Below are 20974 nucleotides of genomic sequence, written 5' to 3'. Positions count from 1 at the left end.
CTCCAGATACTAACAACTATCTCCAGGAAAGAATAATAAATAAATATTGTGATTTACTCCCATACTGGGGTCCAAGTCAAACAAGTGAGAAGCCAAATAGAGCGCTAAATGTCTATTACAATGTCTTAGCAGACTGGAAACAAATTGTTAAGTGGAGTCAGAGAATGATATAAACGGGATACACTTGCGCCTGCCATGAGGTATCCCGCCCCCCCTTAGATATTTTCAAATGTTCTTGCATTACAAAATGGGACTAAAGTGGATGTGATTATTTTAGTCAATGATCTACACTAATATTATCTAAAAGTTTACAAAAAAAGTATAGAGATCTAAGAATTAGTTTTGAAGCAATAATAAAATTAGTAATATAACCATACGGTTGAGTCAGTGGTAATACAACCATACGTTTGAGTCACTGGTAATACAACCATACGGGTGTGTCAGTGGTAATACAACCATACGGTTGAGTCAGTGGTAATACAACCATACGGTTGAGTCAGTGGTAATACAACCATACGGTTGAGTCAGTGGTAATACAACCATACGGTTGAGTCAGTGGTAATACAACCATATGAGTGTGTCAGTGGTAATACATCATGCCAAGATCAAAAAACCTGGAGCTTCTACAAATGAAGAAATGTCCCGACCACTGGCTGTCTGAATAGGACAGATCGCGCCTCCAAATTTCACCCAAAAGCTGACTGAAAGATGGTAATAGAAATCTGTATGAACCCCAGGGTAACATCAAGGCATTTACAGGCCTCTCGTCACAATTATTGTCAAAGGGCATGAGTAAAATTTCAAAGAGACTGCACAAACTTGGCCTACCCAGGAGGTCAGGTAGGAACAAGCCTTTTACTTCAAAAAAACAATATCAAGACAACTGATATTTGCCAAACACATAGGTAAAGACCTACAGGAACAATGTGCTCAGGACAGATGAGTCAAAGACAAAACTTGCTTGGCCGCGTTGCCAAAGAAATGTGAGGCCGTCTGTCAAAAATCTAAATCTGAACCAAACATGTATCTTGCAACAGGACATTGATCAAAAGCAACGCTACAACAGAATGGCTCAAAAAGAAGAAATGAAGGAATACGAAATGTCTGATTTAAAGCAAATATCTCAATCTTGTCAGAACACTGTGTGGGGACTTGATGCATGTTGAGTACAAATTGTGTATAGTTGAAGCAGTACTATAAAAATAGTGGGTAGCTGACGTAAGTAGCCGATAAACGTTTACAAGAACTGGCTACATTAAGTTATTCTATCAAAAGGGGTCAACACCAGCTATTGAAGCTAGAGGTGAACTTACACCTCTGGAAAAATTAAGAGACCACTGCAAAATGATCAGTTTCTCTGGTTTTATTATTCATAGGTATGTGTTTGAGTAAAATGAACAGTTTTGTTTTATTCTAAATTTGAAATCCCAAATTCCAAATAAAAATATTGTCATTTAGAGTATTTATTTGTAGAAAAAAACAACTGACCAAAAAAACTAAAAAGATTCATTGTTTTCAGACCTCAAATAATAGAAATTAATATACATTTTTCAACAACAAAATACTAATGTTCATTTTGGTGGAATAACCCAGATTTTTAATCACAGCTTTCATGCGTCTTGGCATGCTCTCCACCAGTCTGTCATATTGCTGTTGGGTGACTTTATGCCACTCCGGGCACAAAAAATAAAACGTAGCTCGGCTTTGTTTGATGGCTTGTGACCATCCATCTTCCTCTTGATCAAATTCCAGAGGATTTCAATGGGGTTCAGGCCTGGAGATTGGGCTTGCCATGACAGGATCTGGTGGTCCTAAATCCACACCATGATTGACCTGGCTGTGTGGCATGGAGCATTGTCCTGCTGGAAAAAACAATTCTCAGAGTTGGGGAACATTGTCAGAGCAGAAGGAAGCAGGTGTTCTTCCAGGATAACCTTGTTCTTGGCTTGATTTATGCGTTCTTTAGAGACAAACCTGTGCGATTCCAGCCTTGCTGAAGCATCCCCAGATCATCACTGATCCTTCACCAAATTTCACAGTGGGTGCAAGACACTGTGGCTTGTAGGCCTCTCCAGGTCTCTGTCTAACCATTAGATGACCAGGTGTTGGGCAAAGCAGAAAATATGACTTGTCAGAGAATATGAACTTACTCCATTCCTCTATGGTCCAATCCTTATGGTCTTCTGCAAACCTCTGCCTGGCTCTTCTTTGCTTCTCATTGATGAAGGGCTTTTTTCTAGCTTTGCAAGACTTCAGCCCTGCCCCAGGAGCCTGTTTCGAATCGTCCTCGCCGTGCACTTGACCCCAGCTGCTGTTTGCCATTATTTTTGTAGTTCACTTGATGTCATCCTATAGTTGTTGAGTGACATTCAAATGAGTTGACGGTCATATCAGTGGACAGTTGTTTTCGCCCTCTGCCAGTCTGTAGCTTTGTTGTCCCAAATGTATGTTGCTTGACCTTGTTCTTATGAACCGCCGTCTTTGACATTTTTAGGTTGGAAGCAACCTGATGCTCACTGTATCCCTCTGCCAGTAAACCCAGAATTGAACCCTTCTTTTCCTCACTCAAAGCTTTTCTTTTCAACTCTTTTGTCATGCTGAATAGTTTTTTTTTTTTAATTCAAATTACCTTTGAGGTACTACTTGCACTGTTTTTGCCATCCAGATGGTCCTATTGCAAGAGGATAGGAATGACCACAGAAATGGTTTTTATACTTTTCCTTGTTAAATTAGATTTTATTCAGGTAATCACCTAATCAGTACCTCATTAAGTAAAATGAGGTGTGCCTGTGTTAGAATTTAAAAGACACTGGAATGGAATGGCTGCCATACATATAGAGATGCTGATTTAAGAAAATTAGGAGTGGTCTCTTAATTTTTACCAGAGATGTATTTTTTCCGCACAATGAAATTACATGCCTTTTGATGAAGATTAGTTTTTGTGTAATTTGTTAAGTTATGTTACCTTTATCTGTGAATAGTGTTGAAGTGAAGATGACATATCCATATGTCCAAATATGTTTGTTTTTTTTTAAGACAACTATCCAGGCTATGTACTTATTTTTTTACATGACTGTATACAGCATAACCTATTTTCCAGATGAGGCCATGGCCAAAATATGTGTTGAAAATATATAATCCCTCTCTCAATACAAATTCACAATAACCCACTGGGATGGGATCAAATAGTGGTCCACCAGCCAACAGAATATAGAACCTGTGCTAAAAGAAATGGGAGATCACAAATGCGGCCCTGATAATATCAGCGTTTAACAATAAAGCTGATGTAGCTACCATTGGCACACGCTTCACCCTTGCTACCTCGACTCACATTCACACCCACCTGCTGGGATTGGCAGCAAGAATTCTTGGAAGTGATTACCACTCTAAAGGGCATCCATTCCCTTCACCTACACACTGGGGTACAAACCCACTGTGAGGGCACAGCGCCTGGCAAAATGCCAACGTCAACTGAGGTGAGATATACCGGCACCAAAACAACCAGGATTTGGAGAAGGCCTTGTATGCACTTTTCAACCACAGTAGAAATAAGGTCACACAAGCTGAGGAAAGGGGGAGGGGAACGGTTTGCTTTAGGGTTCAAAGTCATTTAAGCTGTTCAAAACTGTTCAGTCCAACCAAACACATTAGTAAATATTTACATTATTATAGTGCAGACAAACTGTGTAAAATACATGAAAAACATGATTACATACTGATTGATATTTACTAAAAATAAACACTGAAAATAAATGACAACACCCCCAAACAAATGAACTATTTGTCAGAAGGCTGACAGGATTTTTACCTCCTTCATAATTAAGCATAGATGGGGAGGGATTCCAACTATAATTCATATAAATGACTTGGATTTATTTTGTGCTTTCCACCAGGAATGCAGTCCCAAGTCAGAACAAATATGCGATACTTCAGACTGTACATGTTCCTTGTGAGAAGACGTGTGGAACCTTCGGTAACTGTAACAGGTTGCATATGATGGCAAAATTATTTGGGGAAATTTGATATTTCTGTCATCTACTGCTAATCCAATACTAACACAGCAACTCTGTCAGAAATAATTGACCATAATCCTGTTACTCCAGCTCTTATGTTGACATTTCTAAATTATTTGTGAACTATGACATTAATGATGTCCAATGGGCCCCAACCTTTGTTAAATCGAATTGGACAATCCTTGAGACCTTTAAACAGCTTGAATCAAGAAATAATAGAAGCCTATGTTCTCTCAGAAAGGGTGGGCTGCTGTAAACTGTCCTGTCTTATGTATAAGAGAGTGAAGGTAAGTGTAATAAAAGGACTAGACCAGGAAAATTAGAAAGGACTTGGGAAAGGCAGACATTGTCCTATACAAATTAAATTAACCAAATTAAATAAGACCCCAGGGTATGGAAGAGAGCATATCAAATGAGCCTAAGTTATGGAAAAGCACCATGCTGGGTTCTTACAAAACATGTAAGAACATGACTCAACCACGACTGTCTAGAGCAGGCCGTCCACTGAAGCTATAAAAAAACTGGGCAAGGAGGTTGTGGTGGTGGGTAAGGAAAGAGCTAGACTTCCACGGCTACGAAAGGAGAAAATATAGGATAACTACAATTAGGTCTGGAGATATTTGGACACTGACACAATTTTCATAATTTTGTCTCTATACGCCACCTCAATGGATTTGAAATGAAACAATTGAGATGCTATTGAAGGGCAGACTTCAGCTTTAATTCAAAGGGTTGAACAAAAATATCACAGCAAACGTTTAGGAATTGAAACCATTTTCATACACAGTCGCTGTCTTCAGTTGCTGTTTGTTCGTGGGTCTTTCTGCCTTAAGTTTTGAAATACATGCTCGATCAGGATGAGATCAGGTGATTGACTCAGCCATTGCAGGATATTCCACTTCTTTACCTTAAAAAATGGACACTGACCCAAAACATCTGCAAAGTGAAGCGCCATCCAATCAACTTCGCTGAATTTGGCTGAATCTGAGCAGACAATATATCCCTATACACTTCAGAATTCATCCAGCTGCTTCTGTCTTATGTCACATCATCAATAAACACTAGTGATCCAGTACCATTGGAAGCCATGCATGGCCATGCCATCACACTGCCTCCACTGAACCCTCTGTATATGCTCTTGTGAAGTCTTCTCTTTATGGTAGACTTGGTATGCCTACCTCCTAAAGAGTTTTCTTCACTTGGCAGGATGTTCTTTACCATGGAATGGATCCTACTACCATCCACCACTGTTGTCTTCCGAGGATGTCAAGGTCTTTTTGTTTTGCAACGACCACTAGTACATTCTTTTTTTTCTCAAAATGTACCAAAGTGTTGATTTGGCCATTCCTAGTGTTCCTGATATCTCTCTGATGGATTTTGTTTTGGTATTTTACAGCCTAAGGATGGCCTGTTTCACTTTGACCACATGTTGTAGGGTCACAGCAACAGCTTCCAAATGCAAATGCCACACCTGAAATCAACCCCAGACCTTTTACCTGATTAATTGATGTTGAAATAGGAAGGAATAGCCCACACCTGTCCATTAAACAGCTTTTGAGTCAATTGTCCAATTACTTTTGGTCCCTTGAAAGAAGGGGCTACATAATAAAGAGCTGTAATTCCTAAACCATCCTGCCAATTTGGATGTGATACCCTCAAATTAAAGCTGAGAGACTGCATATTCATTATATAACTGCAGCTTGAATATATTTTGGTAAACAGACAAAATAAAACTTGTCAGTGTCCAATTATTTCCAGACCTAACTGTATTACCTGGCGGGCTATGAAAATCTGTCAAATCAGAAATAAGTCTGGACTGAGGGCAAGATGGATGAAGACAAATATAGGAAATTCCTAGAGGAATTAAGATTGAGGCAAGACTTCAAAGCCATAGTTAACCAACATTGCTCATCTAATTTGAGTGATCATGAACGATTAGGCCCAGAAGAGTAGGGCAAATATTACAGGAACCACAAGAATTACAGGAACCACAAAAGCTGGTAGAGGCTTATCTAAAAAGACTTACAGCTTTGTTTGCTGCCAAAGGTTGTTAAGAACTCATGAGTTTGCATGAAGTGAGCTCTCCTTTCAGAATGTGAGCAAATACTTCCTGGTTGAGCGCAGAAGTTGAAAGGAAGCATAACTCCATGGAGGACACATCTTGATCCAACTCTCTCAATCTCTTTGGGAGTAGTTACACTGATACAGGCCATTATCACATTTAATATCATAATTATTGTGTGGAGAAACATCTTGTAAAAAAATAAATTTTACTACAATTATAATATTTTACTAGACCTTGCATGAGAAATGCTGCCGCAGTGCTCACGTGCTAAAGACATGCATGGTCCACATAGTAATTCTTGACAATGATGTCTTAGAAAGTGTATAATCCACTCTTACTGATGAATGAACACAAAACATATTTGCTGCTTGTTGGAAGAGGACATTAAAAAGTGCTCCACCAATCAGGCTATTTTATGGAAATTATATGTATGAAATCCATTATGGTATATATCAGATGTAGTTTAGAGGAGCTGACTGGAATTGTTTCATCACAGATCAAGTCACATATTTTGTAAACAATATATTTATTAAATATTGTACTCTACCTGGAGTGAGTTTGATTTGAAACCCGTTGGCCACAAGCCTGGGATCTGAGAAGAAGGCCGCTCCACTCAGCTCATGACTTCTCTCCTCAATGTTACAGAGAGTCTGAGTATACTCAGAACCTCCTAGGACACTAAAAAATAAGTACATGTTAACAAAAAATACCAGTTCCTGGTATCCCCCAAATGTTTTAATTAATGTCGATTTTACTCAGTTATTTAGGCGTAGATAAATTAAACACAAATGTGTAACTGGGAAGTACAGTGAACTCCAAAAGTATTGGGACAGTTCTCACCTAAGAAATAAAATAACTGAAAGACCACAGCATCAATAAAATATGATGAAGTGTTATGTTGTGGGCATGTATGGCTGCCACTGAAACTGCCTCACTTGCATTCACTGATGACGTAACTGTTGACTGTAGCAGTAGAATAAATTCTTAGTACAGAAACATTTTGACTGATCATATACAACCAAATGCGTCACTGACAAGCATTTCATCATGCAGAAAGATCATGTCCCTCAAAATGCACCGTCAAAGCTACCATAGAATTTTTCAGGCCAAAAAGAATTAAAGACAAAAAGGTCCCCAAAACAAGCAAGATCTGAAGATGGCTGCAGTACAGGCCTGGCAAAGCATCACCAGGGAAGATACTCGGTGTCTGGCAATGTCTGTGGGTCGCAGGCTTCAGGAAATAACTACATGCACAGGATATGTGACCAGGGACTAAACATGACTACTTTAATATATATAATGTTAATCTGTCCAAATATCTTTGGCACTCTAAAAGTTGGTCCTATATGCAAAATGTGCTGTCATTTCTAAATGGTTCATTAGATATGGATGAAAATCCCTCATGACAGGTTGACAGTTCACATTTTAACTCCATTGTCAATGAATAATTATAATGTATTCCATAGTGCTGGAATACAGACAAAAATATCACTGTCCAAATACTTTGAGTTCAATGTGAGGGGCGTTCCATGGACTATAGAATGCATTATGAAATTACTCTGAACTTATGAGCTCAGAAGATTTTGTCAATGTTCACATTTAATGTTTAGTGAGAAATCTGAGTAATATAAAGAATGTTACCCATCTGTTAACTGTATAGGGTTCTGCAGGCTCACTGCTGGAAGTATATTATTCTCCAGAAGTCTCTTAAACAGCAAGGCCTCCTCTACCCGAAATGGATTTAACAACATGAGCTTTCTATCGCATAAAACGACCCAGGCGCTTTGAGAGGCCAAGCGGTTTACAAGCCGCAATCCCCTAGGTCTTGGGCTGCTCTGGGACTTGAGGTGATGAAGCCGCTGTCTGAGGGCAACCACACTGAATGGTAAGGGTTGTGATGGCTTGGAGCCGGGGCTCCTCTTCTTTTGGGGTTGGGAGAAGAGCTTGTCCAGGATGGGTTGGTTGGAAAGTAGGACCTTGCGTTTCTGACCTTGGGGCCGACTCAGCGGGGAACCCATACTTAGACGCCTCTCGGGCTCTCTCACACCTCGATCAGAGGCCAGCTTGGTCTGTAGGTCATAGCGTTCCAGGTGTTTCTTTGCCTTATCATCATATCTGCAAGGACCAAAAATAAACATGTTTCACATCAACATTATTTTACCATAATGGTCTTTCACTCAAGGTCTCTATAGACATAACAATCACATTCAGGATTTAAACATCTTTAACGTGTCAAAATAAGTATTCAACAACAACAAAAATCCAGGATATTTGCACATTTTCGATTAGTGATTTTTTCATGTAACACATGCAAACCCTTTTAAAATGGCCATCTGAGAAGAAGAAAAAAATTCACAAATATTGGAAAAATCTCAGAAATGTACTTTAATTTCACTGGATATCTGTTTGCAAGCTCAGCTTATTATTTGTTGGAAAGTCCTAATATTTTACAACAAGCCCTTCTGACTTAAGCATTTAGTACCAATTAGGGCTACTCTTCGGGCATGATGGAAATAGGTTCATTGAAGGGGCCATTAGTTGTGACTAATTAAATATCCCAAATTCACATATGGGACTTTGAATCAATTTACTCTAGTGAATCTAACTGGCTCCCAGGGACATGTAGTAAATCATAGCATAAAACATTTACAGAAACCGGCAAGATAAAAAACATCTGGTACCAGTAGCCAGATGGGGTAGGGAGTGAATTACTTGAAATGGAAGTGGGGGGCTGTTAAAATATCCAGTCTTGACCTTCCACTTGGAGTTGTTCCACACTCCTGCCAATTAACATTAGTGGCATTGTGTTCAGCTTTACTAGCATCAGTAAATACAGAGGCTTGCTTGTGAATTACCTCAAGGCCAAGGGGTCAGCCTATAGTAGCTATAACATGCTTGAAAGCAATAGCTACTGTTTGTTTGTAAGCATGATAAGACTTTGGTTTACTCGACTGAAATAAGCATTTAGTTCCATGAACCCCATCCATTCAAAACATATAGCCTACCCAAACACGTACCTTCTGTATGGCATCTGCTTGGCACTTTCCACATTAAGTCTGTTAAATAGATTGACAAATAAAGGACCAATTCCTTATTTAATTTTATAATTTCTAATAAAAAAAGTTGCAAGAACGAAAGAAAACAGTCCAGTCTAGGGTAATAGACTGCAATAATTTAAAAGGAAATGACCAAATTCTAAATGTGCAAATTACTGTTGACAGAGGAACAACTTTGAGAAAAGCAGCCAGTATTATTGATGTGTATGGCTAAGAAGAAAGATTTGTGGGACGCTCAGTTGACCAAGAAAATGCTGAATCTCTTGAAAGTGACTAGGCCAATAATGTAGATTGTAAAACACTACAACAACCAATTATTGTTGTTTATGCGCTAAACCTTTCGTCAGAAGGCAATGAGATCCAATCACAGGTAGGCTGCTGCTCTATCCTAGAGGTTAGGTCCACCAACTAAATTACATTTGAAAAAAACCTGCATTGGTATTAGGTGGTAATACAACTTAAGTCTCCATAGATGCGTGTTTTTGCATTCCATCCAGGTTTTAGGTGTGCAGTTAAGTGCATACATGGGAAAAGCAAAACTCCAGGCAGGCTACAGAGGTTCACGAGACACTACTCAATGTTAAAAGCTACTCCATTATTACGTAATACAATGTTGGCATTTAGAGCCTGGATTTCACATGAGAGAATCAAATAGACCATGAAATAGAAGGTCACTGCTTCTCTAGCTCAAAGATTATGAAGTGGGAGCAGGTCTACACGTTGGAGCTGGATGACAGGTTTTTGTTCTGTCCTGTTTCTACTGAAGTATCAAATTCTACTCACTACGAACAAAACATTGTAGGTGCTACGTGAAGTCAAAGAGGGATCTGCTAAGTTGCACTCCCATGCACGTCCATGTAAATAATCCTTGGGGCTCATGGTACCACATCCACACATGCAACTGACCTTTGTTACAAGAGTTCATGTGAGAGGGATACCAATTCCTAGAAGTGGCGTGCCACTTAACAGTGCTGTCGAAAGGAGCCAAATATTTGCCTCGTCTTATTTCATGTTTAAGACAGCAGTAACACAAGGAGGGATTTTAAACAGATGTCTTTTTCCATACACTCGTCCATACCTTACATAAGTTCCACTCGTAGGCTAATGCTGATATACTTTTCTTTCCTTCCAGTTACTTTAAATTGGTATGCAGTAATCTTCGATAATTGGGTGGGGTGCTCAGTAGACGGTAATGATGTTATTGCATGATGACGGTAGAGTTTGTCGGTCTCAGTGGAGATCAGAAGATAAATCAGTTTATGATAGTTTTTGCTGGCCTGTGAACATGCATCTGGATGTTGTTAGAAGTTCCTAATGGCAGTGTGACATGCATTTCTTATCTTTGATATGTCCGTTTTAAAAAATACTTCTCTATTAGGAAAATATAAAAGTGAGTCACCGTTCTCGTGCTGAATCATTAGTCACACAGACCATTATGGCACACTGGGCTGTTTAGATACCATTTACAACCATATCCTCTCATTTGTGGAATACATAGCAATTTAACTAGGGGTACAAAACGTACAATTTGCTAAATATTTGTTGTTTTCTCACTGTATTTTTTCTAAATGGTGTGATTCATTGCCCATCTAATGTTCTTGCCGACAACCAGAAATATCTTCCTGACAACTTCTTGATTAAGAACATGCTGACCAGACTGGTGAGACAGAGGAGAGGGTGTGTTACTGAGCAAATAACTTGTAACAATAGTCTTCCAGAATGTTAATTGTATATAAGTTACTTAAATTTTGTGTGAAATTATCTTTAAGTGCTGAAGGTGCATGGGGATATTGAAAAAAAAACATATTCATAATGCAGAATACCTGTTTTACAGTGGAAAATATTGACCATCTAACCTGGTAATCAGATGCAGTTGTCTGGAAAATATAAACATAGCTCATATAAACAATTCTCTGTCTGGGTAGCAACATGAATACGCCAAGCAAAATTTCCAGGGCAATATTTTACACATGCAAGTGACAGGTCAATCATTCTCTTTTTTGTCTAGCTAATAATAACAAATGGAAACAACTGCTTCGAAGGTAATGTCTGGAAACTCACTTCTTTCGGTCCTCCTCCCCCAGGTTTTTCCATCTCTCCTGCACGGCAGCAGTGATGTCCTGGAGGCTGGCTGTGGGCTTCTCTCGGAGAACCTCTGCCCAGGTCTCCTTCTCAAACAGTGCGGCGGGAGACAGGGGGGTCCTTATGGCACGGTTACTGATGAGGTCGAAGGCAGTCAGTGCTGCAGGATTCTCTGTTATAGTGTTTGACACTTTTTTACCAGAGATAAGCGGACCTGTGGCCTCAACCAGGTCATGACCACTGTTGTCTCCAGCGGGCAGGTGGAGCTTGACAGGCTGCAATGGCTCTCCTGTGGAGGGGTGTGTCAGAGCTGTGCCTCGACTCCAGCTCGCTGCTGTTAACTGACTGGCATCTTTGCCTTTGTCAGGGCCTTTTTGGTGCTGGTCAAGTATCTCCTTGCCTTTGGCTGGGCCTAGGTCTGTTATCCCATCGCAGGTCACAGGCATATCATCAGCCAGAAGTGGAAAGGTCAGGCCAAAGTCGCCTGGGATTTGGTTGATTATCCAGTCCTCAGATGAAGATGAAGAGCTGGTATTTGCGGTCTGGTCATCAGCCACCACCCTGGATGGATCGCCGTCACTGCGGTCAGAAGTGCGGTCAATGACCTCATTGACACTATGGTCCGTAAGGCCTTCTACCTCAGTGTTTCCCATACTGTCCCCCAGTGATGATGGGCCAGCACACAAGCTATCATCTTTTCCAGTCACTGGTGGAACCTCAGCAGAAGACCCAGACCCATAGAGGGAAACCAGCAGCGTTTCCACTGCAGCCAGCACTTCCTCCTGAGAGGAACAGTGTCCAGTGAGACGCACAGCACAACACACTCAGGACCATGCTATTCACTTCTCCCTTATCTTTTTACAGTCAGTGGGCTGTTCAACCCAGTTGTTCATTTAGCTTCTGCGGCTAATTTCAGCACTGGTCAGCTCCTCCTATTTCAAGTGGTGGTGGCTACAAAATAGAATTCCAACTTATTGTTTAAATCATTTTGAGTAGATATCTTAAGACTACTGAACAAATAGACAGTTTCCAAGCTAAAGCATATAAATTGATTCTTTCGATACAGAAATCACACATCTGCTAAAAGATCTTGCGTTGCGTATTTGCAGTTGAATCTGTCACAAAGCTGAAAGAGCAACATTGACCTGTAACTGGTTCTGCAGCCACTGCACATCTTTAAGAATTTTTCAACCATATATTCTGCGTCCCTTTTGTTCTTAAATATTTTACCCAAAGCACCAATAATTTAAAACACAAATCTGTCTGTGAGGAAATTAGGAATCCAAAGAACAGCACCTTGTTGTGGAACAGAATCTGGGTCTTGTCGGGGGTTAAGTTTACATCTACAGAGGATACGGGAACAGCGATGTTGAGCATCATAATGGGATAACGGCTGCGGGCAGAGTCTGCCGGGTACTGAGCCAGGTAGTGCTGCCGCACCAGCTGATGGTCAAGCAGAGAAAGAACTAATGAAAACTGCAGGTGCATGGTCAATGCTTGAAAGTTACACTGTTGCAGCATTTAAACAACAGAATGATTGTATTTATTCATCATTTATTGAACCAGGGAAGTTATATTGAGTTGTTCATCTCTTTTTATGGGGAGCCATGGTCAATAAAAGATTGCATAGTAGCAGGGGGTTCTATAGAGTATATAAATAGGCATTTATATACATGCAATGCATGCTTGTCTTCCAGCTGAAGAAGCAAAATATTTATTTTTAATATTTTGATCAAAACATAATACTGTTTTTGCTTGTAATAACCAAACATCTAATTATGAATGTGGTCTGACTTCTTTGTACAAATAGGGTGAAGGGTGACTAAACCATTTACACAACTACAGGAAGAGAAAAACTGCTTTGAATGAATTGACAGTGCTTTAAAAGTGCTTGTGTATACAATGTTCTCATTTACTTTCATACTGGCTACATAATAATCTATACCTAAACCACAACAAACATCTGAAACACATTTCATTAACACAAAAAGCATTTGTTTACCTTCAGGACATCTTTCTGGTGGACAGGTCGCTCATTCACAAAGATAAATGTTTTATCAGGGTTACTGGAGCTTGCTAAAGAGCAATCCATACCAGGTTTGGGAAAGAATCCATCTATCAGAATCTGTAGAAAAAATATAATAACAACATAATAACTGAGGAAAAATGAATCAAAGAAAAACAAAATTATATATATTTTTTAAATGCCTTTTGATCCCTCTGGATTAGCAAGCAAATGGGACAATTCTTCAAAGCTACCCGTTGTTAAAAATGTAATGTAGCCGTAAAAAACATTTAGCAGCCTTTACAACAATATTCATTTAAATTGTGCCTTGTTTAATTAGCTTACCATGTAAACAGACCAAAACACTAACGGGTGACAATTTCACATTCAAATCATCTTTGAACAAAATCCTGTCCGGTACTTTGTGAGTAAAACAATGAATATTAACAAATAATGTCAGATCCTTAAAGGTTCGCAAGATGTTTACACTCGAAAACTCTTTGGACAATTACAGTACGTTGTTATGTCTAACTGCTGTTGCCAATTCTACATTAAGAAATTAGTTTATTTTAGCAGCCTAAAAAATAAATAAATGTTTGCAAAAAGAGAAAGAGCTCAAAATTATTTAATTAGCCAGTGTACAGCATGCATGACTCAGGCGAACAATGCTAAATTAACAAGCTTCGCGGCTGCTGAGCATCAGTCTATAGAACTCAAGTTTTAACAAACTCTGTAATTACTGGGATTCAGTTCTTCATAATAATCGTGTACATTAGGTATAATACTTTGCTATTACAACAATTGTCAATTACTGTGACACACGTGATCCTGAACTGCCCGCTGATTGCCTGGCCATGAATGAGCCCTATTATTGCAGGCTGAATCATGTAGAGGCATCTGGCCCTCATTGGCACCAGTGTTCATTGCCAAAGGACCTCGTTCTGGTAATTAGAAAAACAGCAGAGCAAATCTGACCTAGGTTCAGTGCAGATACTCACTGACACATTTTACAGCAAAGTTTCTTGAAAACCCTCCATTTGTCCAGGATGATTAATACATTAATAGGTAAAAAAAAACTATTATGTTGCCTGAGATGATTAATTAACTCAATTCAGAAAAATAATAGGCACCAAAAATATAAGAGAAAATATACAAAAGCAAGCAGAAGCCATCTATCTGAGGATGGTGAAATCTGTAAGACAGCCTACCTAAATCTGCAAAACAGAGGTCCTAGAATTGATGCAAGGTTTTAAGATTCTTTCTCAGGTAACCTGAACAGTAGGCCAGGCTGTATTCCCTAGTCCGTCTGCACACATCTCCACATGTCACACCCTTGAGCCCGGAACTACAGCACATCTTGGCTTTGTGTCCTACATGATGAGTGATCATCTGCCCCTGGCTAATGACTGATTATTTTAGCAGACCTCTCACTGCATAAAGTAAATGGACGGGTCAACAGGACATTCAGAGGATTTTTGAGAGATAATAAATGGCTTGATACAATATTTTCTTATCAATTTAATGATTTTCATGAACTAAACCTACTGTACATCAATTTTAAAATATCAGTGCTAGACAGTTATGTGCTCCAAAACATTCATGGCTGACCAAAAAGGTTGCAAGATCACTGAAAAATATTTTGACCTTGAACAAGACAGTTAACCCTGTACCTGTAAGTCCCCCTGGATAAGAGTGTCTGCTGGATTACTAAAAAAATAAAAAACAAACAGGCAAGAGAGGAAGTACTGCAAAGCAATGACTTAACTCAGATGTATAGTAGATACATCTGAGTTAAAGTAATTGCTTTGGCAGTGGTACCATAAAACAACACACTATCCCAACAAATGGTAAATGGTAGTTCCAGCCACACACATTTTTCTGAGTGAAACATCATTAATTTTAATGATCAATGCCACACTTCTCTTAACTTCTAAACAGAATGATAATCCAGTTCATCGATGCAATGCGTTTAGAGGTTTTGTGCGTACATGTGGTTGCCTTCAGTTGTGCTCATTATCTGCTCATTATGTCAGGTTATGAGAACACCAACGGCAACTATGCCTCAAAGGGCATGGTTGTGTTTTGTCACGTTGCCAAAATGAGTGTCTCATTTTGTTCCAAAAAGGACATGGCACCTACAACAACTTGCCAGAATTTGTGTGGTTGGAATTTTTGAACTGGATTCCGTGATCGCTAAGCTTCGGCCCAAGAAAGGGGAGGCAATAAGTGTTCTTTTATTGCTACAGGGAGTAGAGGACAAAGGCCAAGGTCCCTTCTCATAACTGGGCTCCAGGGGTCCTGCTGCAAAATAACAACAAGGAAACAGGGGAATGGGACTTGTGCTCCATAATCTGTCAGGCCACATTAGCCTAGAGACGCACGGCAGGTAGCAGCCACACAACACCTACCGTGACCAAGCAAAACCGTTAATGATCCACAGCCAACTCAATTACCAGAAGCAAAGCAAATCTCTCACAGAAACAAAAAAAAGGCCTAGAGATAGCTGCCTAACAGCCAACCAACGTCATACTGGCTTGAAATCAGGCGTTCTTGGTGCAGCCATTTTACAAGCTGTCAATTATTTCCCTTGAGTTTTTCATTTGCAGTCAAGTCGGTCTCATACACAAAGATGAACCTGTTTGCATTGCAGCTGAAACCATTTGTTTCACAGCGGACACAATCCAGAGTAATGTAAAAGTTCAGGTAAAACAAATAAATAATGGTAAAACAAACATAACAACTAGTCATCTTCAGGACTGCTTTAGAATACATGGCTCAAAAACATTACGGGAATATGTAATAATCACAGTATAACACCAAGTCAATTAAACTTCAGGGATATCAAACTATCCAGTTAGGAAGCATAATCGATTGTGAATCAATATCACCTATTTTGTTGTAAATGAAAGTGACAACAGGTGCACAGGAGAGGCAACAACAAGACAACCCCCAAAAAGGGAATGGGTTTGCAGGTGGCAGCCACAGACAATTGCTCTCTCCTTACCCTTCCTGACTGATTCTCTTCTAGTTTTGCGTTTCGCTAATGTCTTTGTCACTACTGGTAGCATGAGGCGGGCCATCGCAAGAAGGTTTGTGTGTGTCTCCCAGTACAGTCTCAAGAGCATGGAGGAGATACCAGGAGGCATGCCGTTACAACGAGGGGAGCTGGACAGGCTGTAGAAGGGCATCAACCGAGCAGCAGGACCGGTATCTGCACATTTGTGCGAGGAGGAATAGGAGGAGCACTGCCAGAGCCCTACAAAACAACCTTCAGCAGGATACTGGTGTGCATGTTTCTGATCAAACTGTCAGTCTCCGTGAGGGTGAGGCCTGACGTCTTCTAGTGGGACCTGGGCTCACAGATCAGGCACCGTGCAGCAGATAAGGCACTGTGCAGATGAGAGCAGTTTCAAACTGAGCACGTGACAGACGTGAAAGAGTCTGGAGATGCCGTGGTGAACGTTACGCTGCCCGCAACATCATCCAGCATGACCAGTGTGGCAGTGATGGTTTGGGGAGGCCAGGTGGTAGCTAACGGTACCCTGACAGCCATTAGGTACCGGAATGAAATCCTCAGACCCATCTTCAGACCTTATGCTGGTGCAGCGGGCCCTGGGTTCCCCCTGGTGCAGGACATTGCCTGGCCTCATGTGGCCAGAGTGTGTAGGCAGTTCCTGGATGACGAAGGCATTGATGCCAATGGCCCTCACGATCCCCAGACCTAAATCCAATTGAGAACTTCTGGGATGTTATGTATTGGTACATCTGATGCTGCCAAGTAGCGCCACAGTCTGTCCAGGAGTTCACTGATGCCCTGATAATCAAAGTAAACAATTGAAATCTCCTCCTAGACCTACTAGGAGGAGATTTCAATTGTTTACTTTGATTTTCAGTTTGTGTTTCAATCCAGCCCTCAATCGGTTGTTTATTTTGGTTTCCATTGACTGATGTTACGTCATTTTGTTCTCAACAAATTATACAATGTACAGATTTTCATCTTTAATACATTTCCTTCATCGAGACCTGATGTGTGATTTAAGTGTTCCCTTCATTTTTTTGACCAGTGTATTTGACAAATGTCTGTTCTTTCATCTGAATAATATTCAAGAAGAACAGCCATGTACAAAAAATATTGTTGTTGGCATATTGTGTGCATCCCAACTAGTTAGGCCTGTTATTCAGTCATAAAAATGTTAGTTATCATTACAGATTACCTGTCCATGGCTATGGAACTCAAATCCTGGAGGGGCCACATTAATTTAAGTCTCTCTGGTATCGTGTAATCGGCATAAATAAATTATACTGCTAAATGTTCTTACCTCCAACAAGAGAGGGTTAACAAAATGTATCCAGACCTTTGCCAATTAGGAAATGTGTCTGACAGGATCTTCTGGAAGAGTAGTCGAGTACTCTTGGTATATTGTTTCACCATTGCCTCTTCCACTTGCGTCATACAGTGCTCCCTGACTCACTCACACCACTCATTTAAAACTTTTAGGGCAGTTTAATAATCATTATGATGTCTATTATGAAGTAATGTCTAATAATGTCAATCTTGGTTCTGAGGAGATCTATAAGTCCAGGACATTGATTGTACAACACAAAAACAGACAGTTTTCGGTAAAGTACGCAATGAGGTCTAAAAGTATTTGTGTGTAACATTATGTTGTTTTGGCCCTGTACTTTAGCACTTTGGATATTGCTTTTGAAATGAACATCTAGTTGATACTGTAGTCTAAAAAAAAAAAACTTTTATTAAACCACCACAGTTCAAAACCATAATCACACATTGTCATCAGCTACATTTATCTTTGCAATTATTTTGGTATAGTTTAAGAATAGTTTGGGTTCGGTTTGAGGAAATTGTTGGATTCATTATCAACTGGGCAACAGGAACATCAAAAGACATGGGTTTTTGGGGCTCTAGTCCTGGAAGTGTTTCCCGTGGAGGAATATTCTGAGCTCTGAATGTTTCAGGATGGTACCAATTATACACACAAAATAATCCCTTTGTCATTTTGATTCTTGACAGATAATTTCAGTACAAACTCATTTATTATACTATTTATGTTATATACTTTAAACATTACTGTAGAAACCAGAATCATAACAGGAGGGGACAGTAATGCAAGACCAGCAATGTCAAGGCTTGTGTGGACAACTCCAAGAAGATATGCCTGCTTGCATGCATCAAGACCGAGGTATTGAACTAAAGATTGAGACTGTCACAAATGTGTAGCTGTGCTTGATCAGATGGCACTAAATTGCCAATGAAAAGAAGGTTAAATCAAAACCAATGTACCGTCTGTGCTGTATTCTAGAATAAAAATAAAATGTCCTTTTTTATCAAGCATTGATACATTGCATTTTCTTCAGTTACTCAGTGACTTTTTTCTGGGCCAGGCTGATAAGTGTGATGCTGGCGCTAGTCGTTCACTGACCTCTGGTTGTTCCTGTTGATGGTGGACGGGAAGCAGATGGGCTACAGCGTTGGGCCCCAGCGTAGCCATGAGAGCCATCCTGTGATCGGACACCTTGGCCTTCTGCCACACCACAACCTAGAACAACACGCAGACACTTATTTTCAGTCTGCCTAAAAAAAGACCACGTGCCGGATCTCACAATCGAGAGAGCCAACTCAGAGCACATATAGAAACCTTTCCTGTAGCACTTCTCTTACCTGTATGGAGGCAGGAAAAGAACTCAGGTGTGGGGTTCTCGGTATGTCAATTGCATTACAAAAGTCTGAACCAGACTATGGGATTCGGGAAGGCTAGAGAACCAGATGTGTTTGTCAATGCACATAGAGGAAGAGCAGTTCTACTGAATCCGCGGGTCTCTACTACCATCTTGGACCTCGTAAAACTGTCACTACTTCACACCATTCTGAAATCAGCATGTTGTCTGAATACATTCAACCCACTTGTACACTACATCATGAAAGCAGATACATGGTGACCACAAGCTGATGAAATCTTACAGTGCAACCTCCAACAAGGCTTGGACTCTTCATTCCGGTTAGATGGGTATTTACGGAAAATAGGGCCGAAGTAAGAGAACACATATGTTCACACCCACGGGTGGGCCTGTCGTTGGTGTGTCCACCAGGGAGTACATCTCCAGGGTGTTGATTTCGGAAAGCATGCTGTCCGCAGCAGCGCCCGTCTCTGCCATGAAATATGCAATTTGGTGACTGTAAACGGATCACTCGCGTAAACAGCACTCGGAGAAGCCATGAAACCCAACACAGGCCGAAGTGCAAAGTTTGGGATACAGGATATAGCTCCAAAGTGCTGATGCCATGAAATGCAGGCACGCGCCTCACTTCATGATCTCTGACTGATTTTAATGAAAAGTATACAGTGGGGTAACTCCTCTGACCCTCACCCCCAATGTTTTATTCTGAGTGGCCACTAGCTACAATCAAATCTGAGGTTAAGGCGGCAGCCCAGCTGTGTTCTAAATCTTCATCTACCAGACTTCCTTTCATAACTTAGCTTGAAAGGCATCCACAGTTCACTAAATATGACCAGGGGAGGGAGTGAGTTCAGGTAATGGGAACTGGGCATCTTTTCACTGGCACTACAACATCTCTTTAGTCAGGACAGCGTGCCCAAGCAAGAACTGAATGAATTCCTGCACAGCATAAACATGTCAAATTCCCACACAAATTTGGAAGGCTCATTGGTGTGCAAATAAGTGAGAACCTGCATGAAAACAACTTGCATTCTCAAGATACTGCAGTGACAGCATAAGCACTATGTTACTAGGTGTTTTACAATAATTCTTTCATCTGCACAACTTTAACATCACCCATCTAAAGTTGTGATAAATGGTGGAAAAACTCACTCCATAAATATGCCCATCTGTGCCCAATACTTAGAAAACTTGCAATTACAATGAATGTAAAAAAATAAAACGTTGTGTGGTATGTCAAAAACACAGTAACTTATCAAATGTCGGTTAGTTTTGAAAGTCCCAGGTCACTGAGAATGCTCAAACAAATAGCAGAGGGCAGTAGCAGAATGTGATAGATAATGAGTTGTGTGATTGGCTAAAAACACAAGTTCTGAAAAACACAGGGCATTGATAAAACTCTAACAGATGAGAGCAGTGACAGTGTGTAAGAGACAATGAGATAAAGACATATGGATACAGAATAAGGTTCATTTCTCTTTTAAGCCCCAAAGGCACAAATATCAAATCAATGTCAGCATTAATTACACTTAAACAGTAATTAAAAGGAATGGTATGCAGGGATACATTTCACTTAATTTGCAGACAGATGAGGACACCTTGTGGTAAGAAGTATGAATGTATGCAAAGACAAATAGCAAGAATGAAGTTATACCTTGTTGTGAGTGAGGGTGAGTCTGAGCTCTGGTTTTACAATGGCATAGGCCATGAGCAGGTCCTGCACCTTCTTGAATTCCTCCTTACACTTCTTTATGTTAGCATAGTACTGCCTCCTCACTGGGAGATTCTTAAAAAGCTTCAGTGCACAAACTGTGGTACCTGAAAAGACATCAAAGCTCATGTGTACCCATAAAAATATTCTGTTAACTACACATCTTAAATACAATTATAAAGTATAGGAATGGTGTCCTTTGTCTAAGTAAAAAAAAGAATAAGACAAACCTTGGCCAAGGTGCGAGGGCTTCTGGGAGACAACTCTTCCTGTTTGGTCAAGCATGTACTGGGTGCCAACGTCATCCTCTGCGGTCTTTGTTGTGACAGCTACCTGGCAGGTGTA

General features: G+C 40.2%; 1 protein-coding gene across 7 annotated transcripts in view; it reads right to left on the bottom strand.

Moving 5' to 3' along the window:
* Positions 1–20974, bottom strand: part of pms1 (PMS1 homolog 1, mismatch repair system component) — a 31108-nt gene that overhangs the window by 6695 nt on the left and 3439 nt on the right. For 2 of the 7 annotated variants that reach the window (XM_020054830.2, XM_010879809.4), the window contains exons 4-13: positions 20860–20962; positions 20573–20736; positions 18663–18779; positions 13219–13341; positions 12513–12659; positions 11196–11998; positions 10991–11011; positions 9096–9134; positions 7720–8193; positions 6626–6756 (exon numbers count right to left, since the gene is read on the bottom strand). In XM_020054830.2, coding sequence (XP_019910389.2) covers positions 6626–6756; positions 7720–8193; positions 9096–9134; positions 10991–11011; positions 11196–11998; positions 12513–12659; positions 13219–13341; positions 18663–18779; positions 20573–20736; positions 20860–20962 — 2122 coding nt within the window. Of the gene's footprint in view, positions 1–6625; positions 6757–7719; positions 8194–9095; positions 9135–10990; positions 11012–11195; positions 12168–12512; positions 12660–13218; positions 13342–18662; positions 18780–20572; positions 20737–20859; positions 20963–20974 lie in introns of those variants that run through there. The other 5 variants (XM_020054832.2, XM_010879810.3, XM_020054831.2 and 2 more) reach the window with 5 other exon arrangements.

Source organism: Esox lucius, chromosome 16 (genome assembly GCF_011004845.1).
Source record: "Esox lucius isolate fEsoLuc1 chromosome 16, fEsoLuc1.pri, whole genome shotgun sequence".
NCBI classification, from domain to species: domain Eukaryota; kingdom Metazoa; phylum Chordata; class Actinopteri; order Esociformes; family Esocidae; genus Esox; species Esox lucius.
Note: the sequence above shows the minus strand (reverse complement) of the source record. Positions and strands in the feature narration are given on the sequence as shown.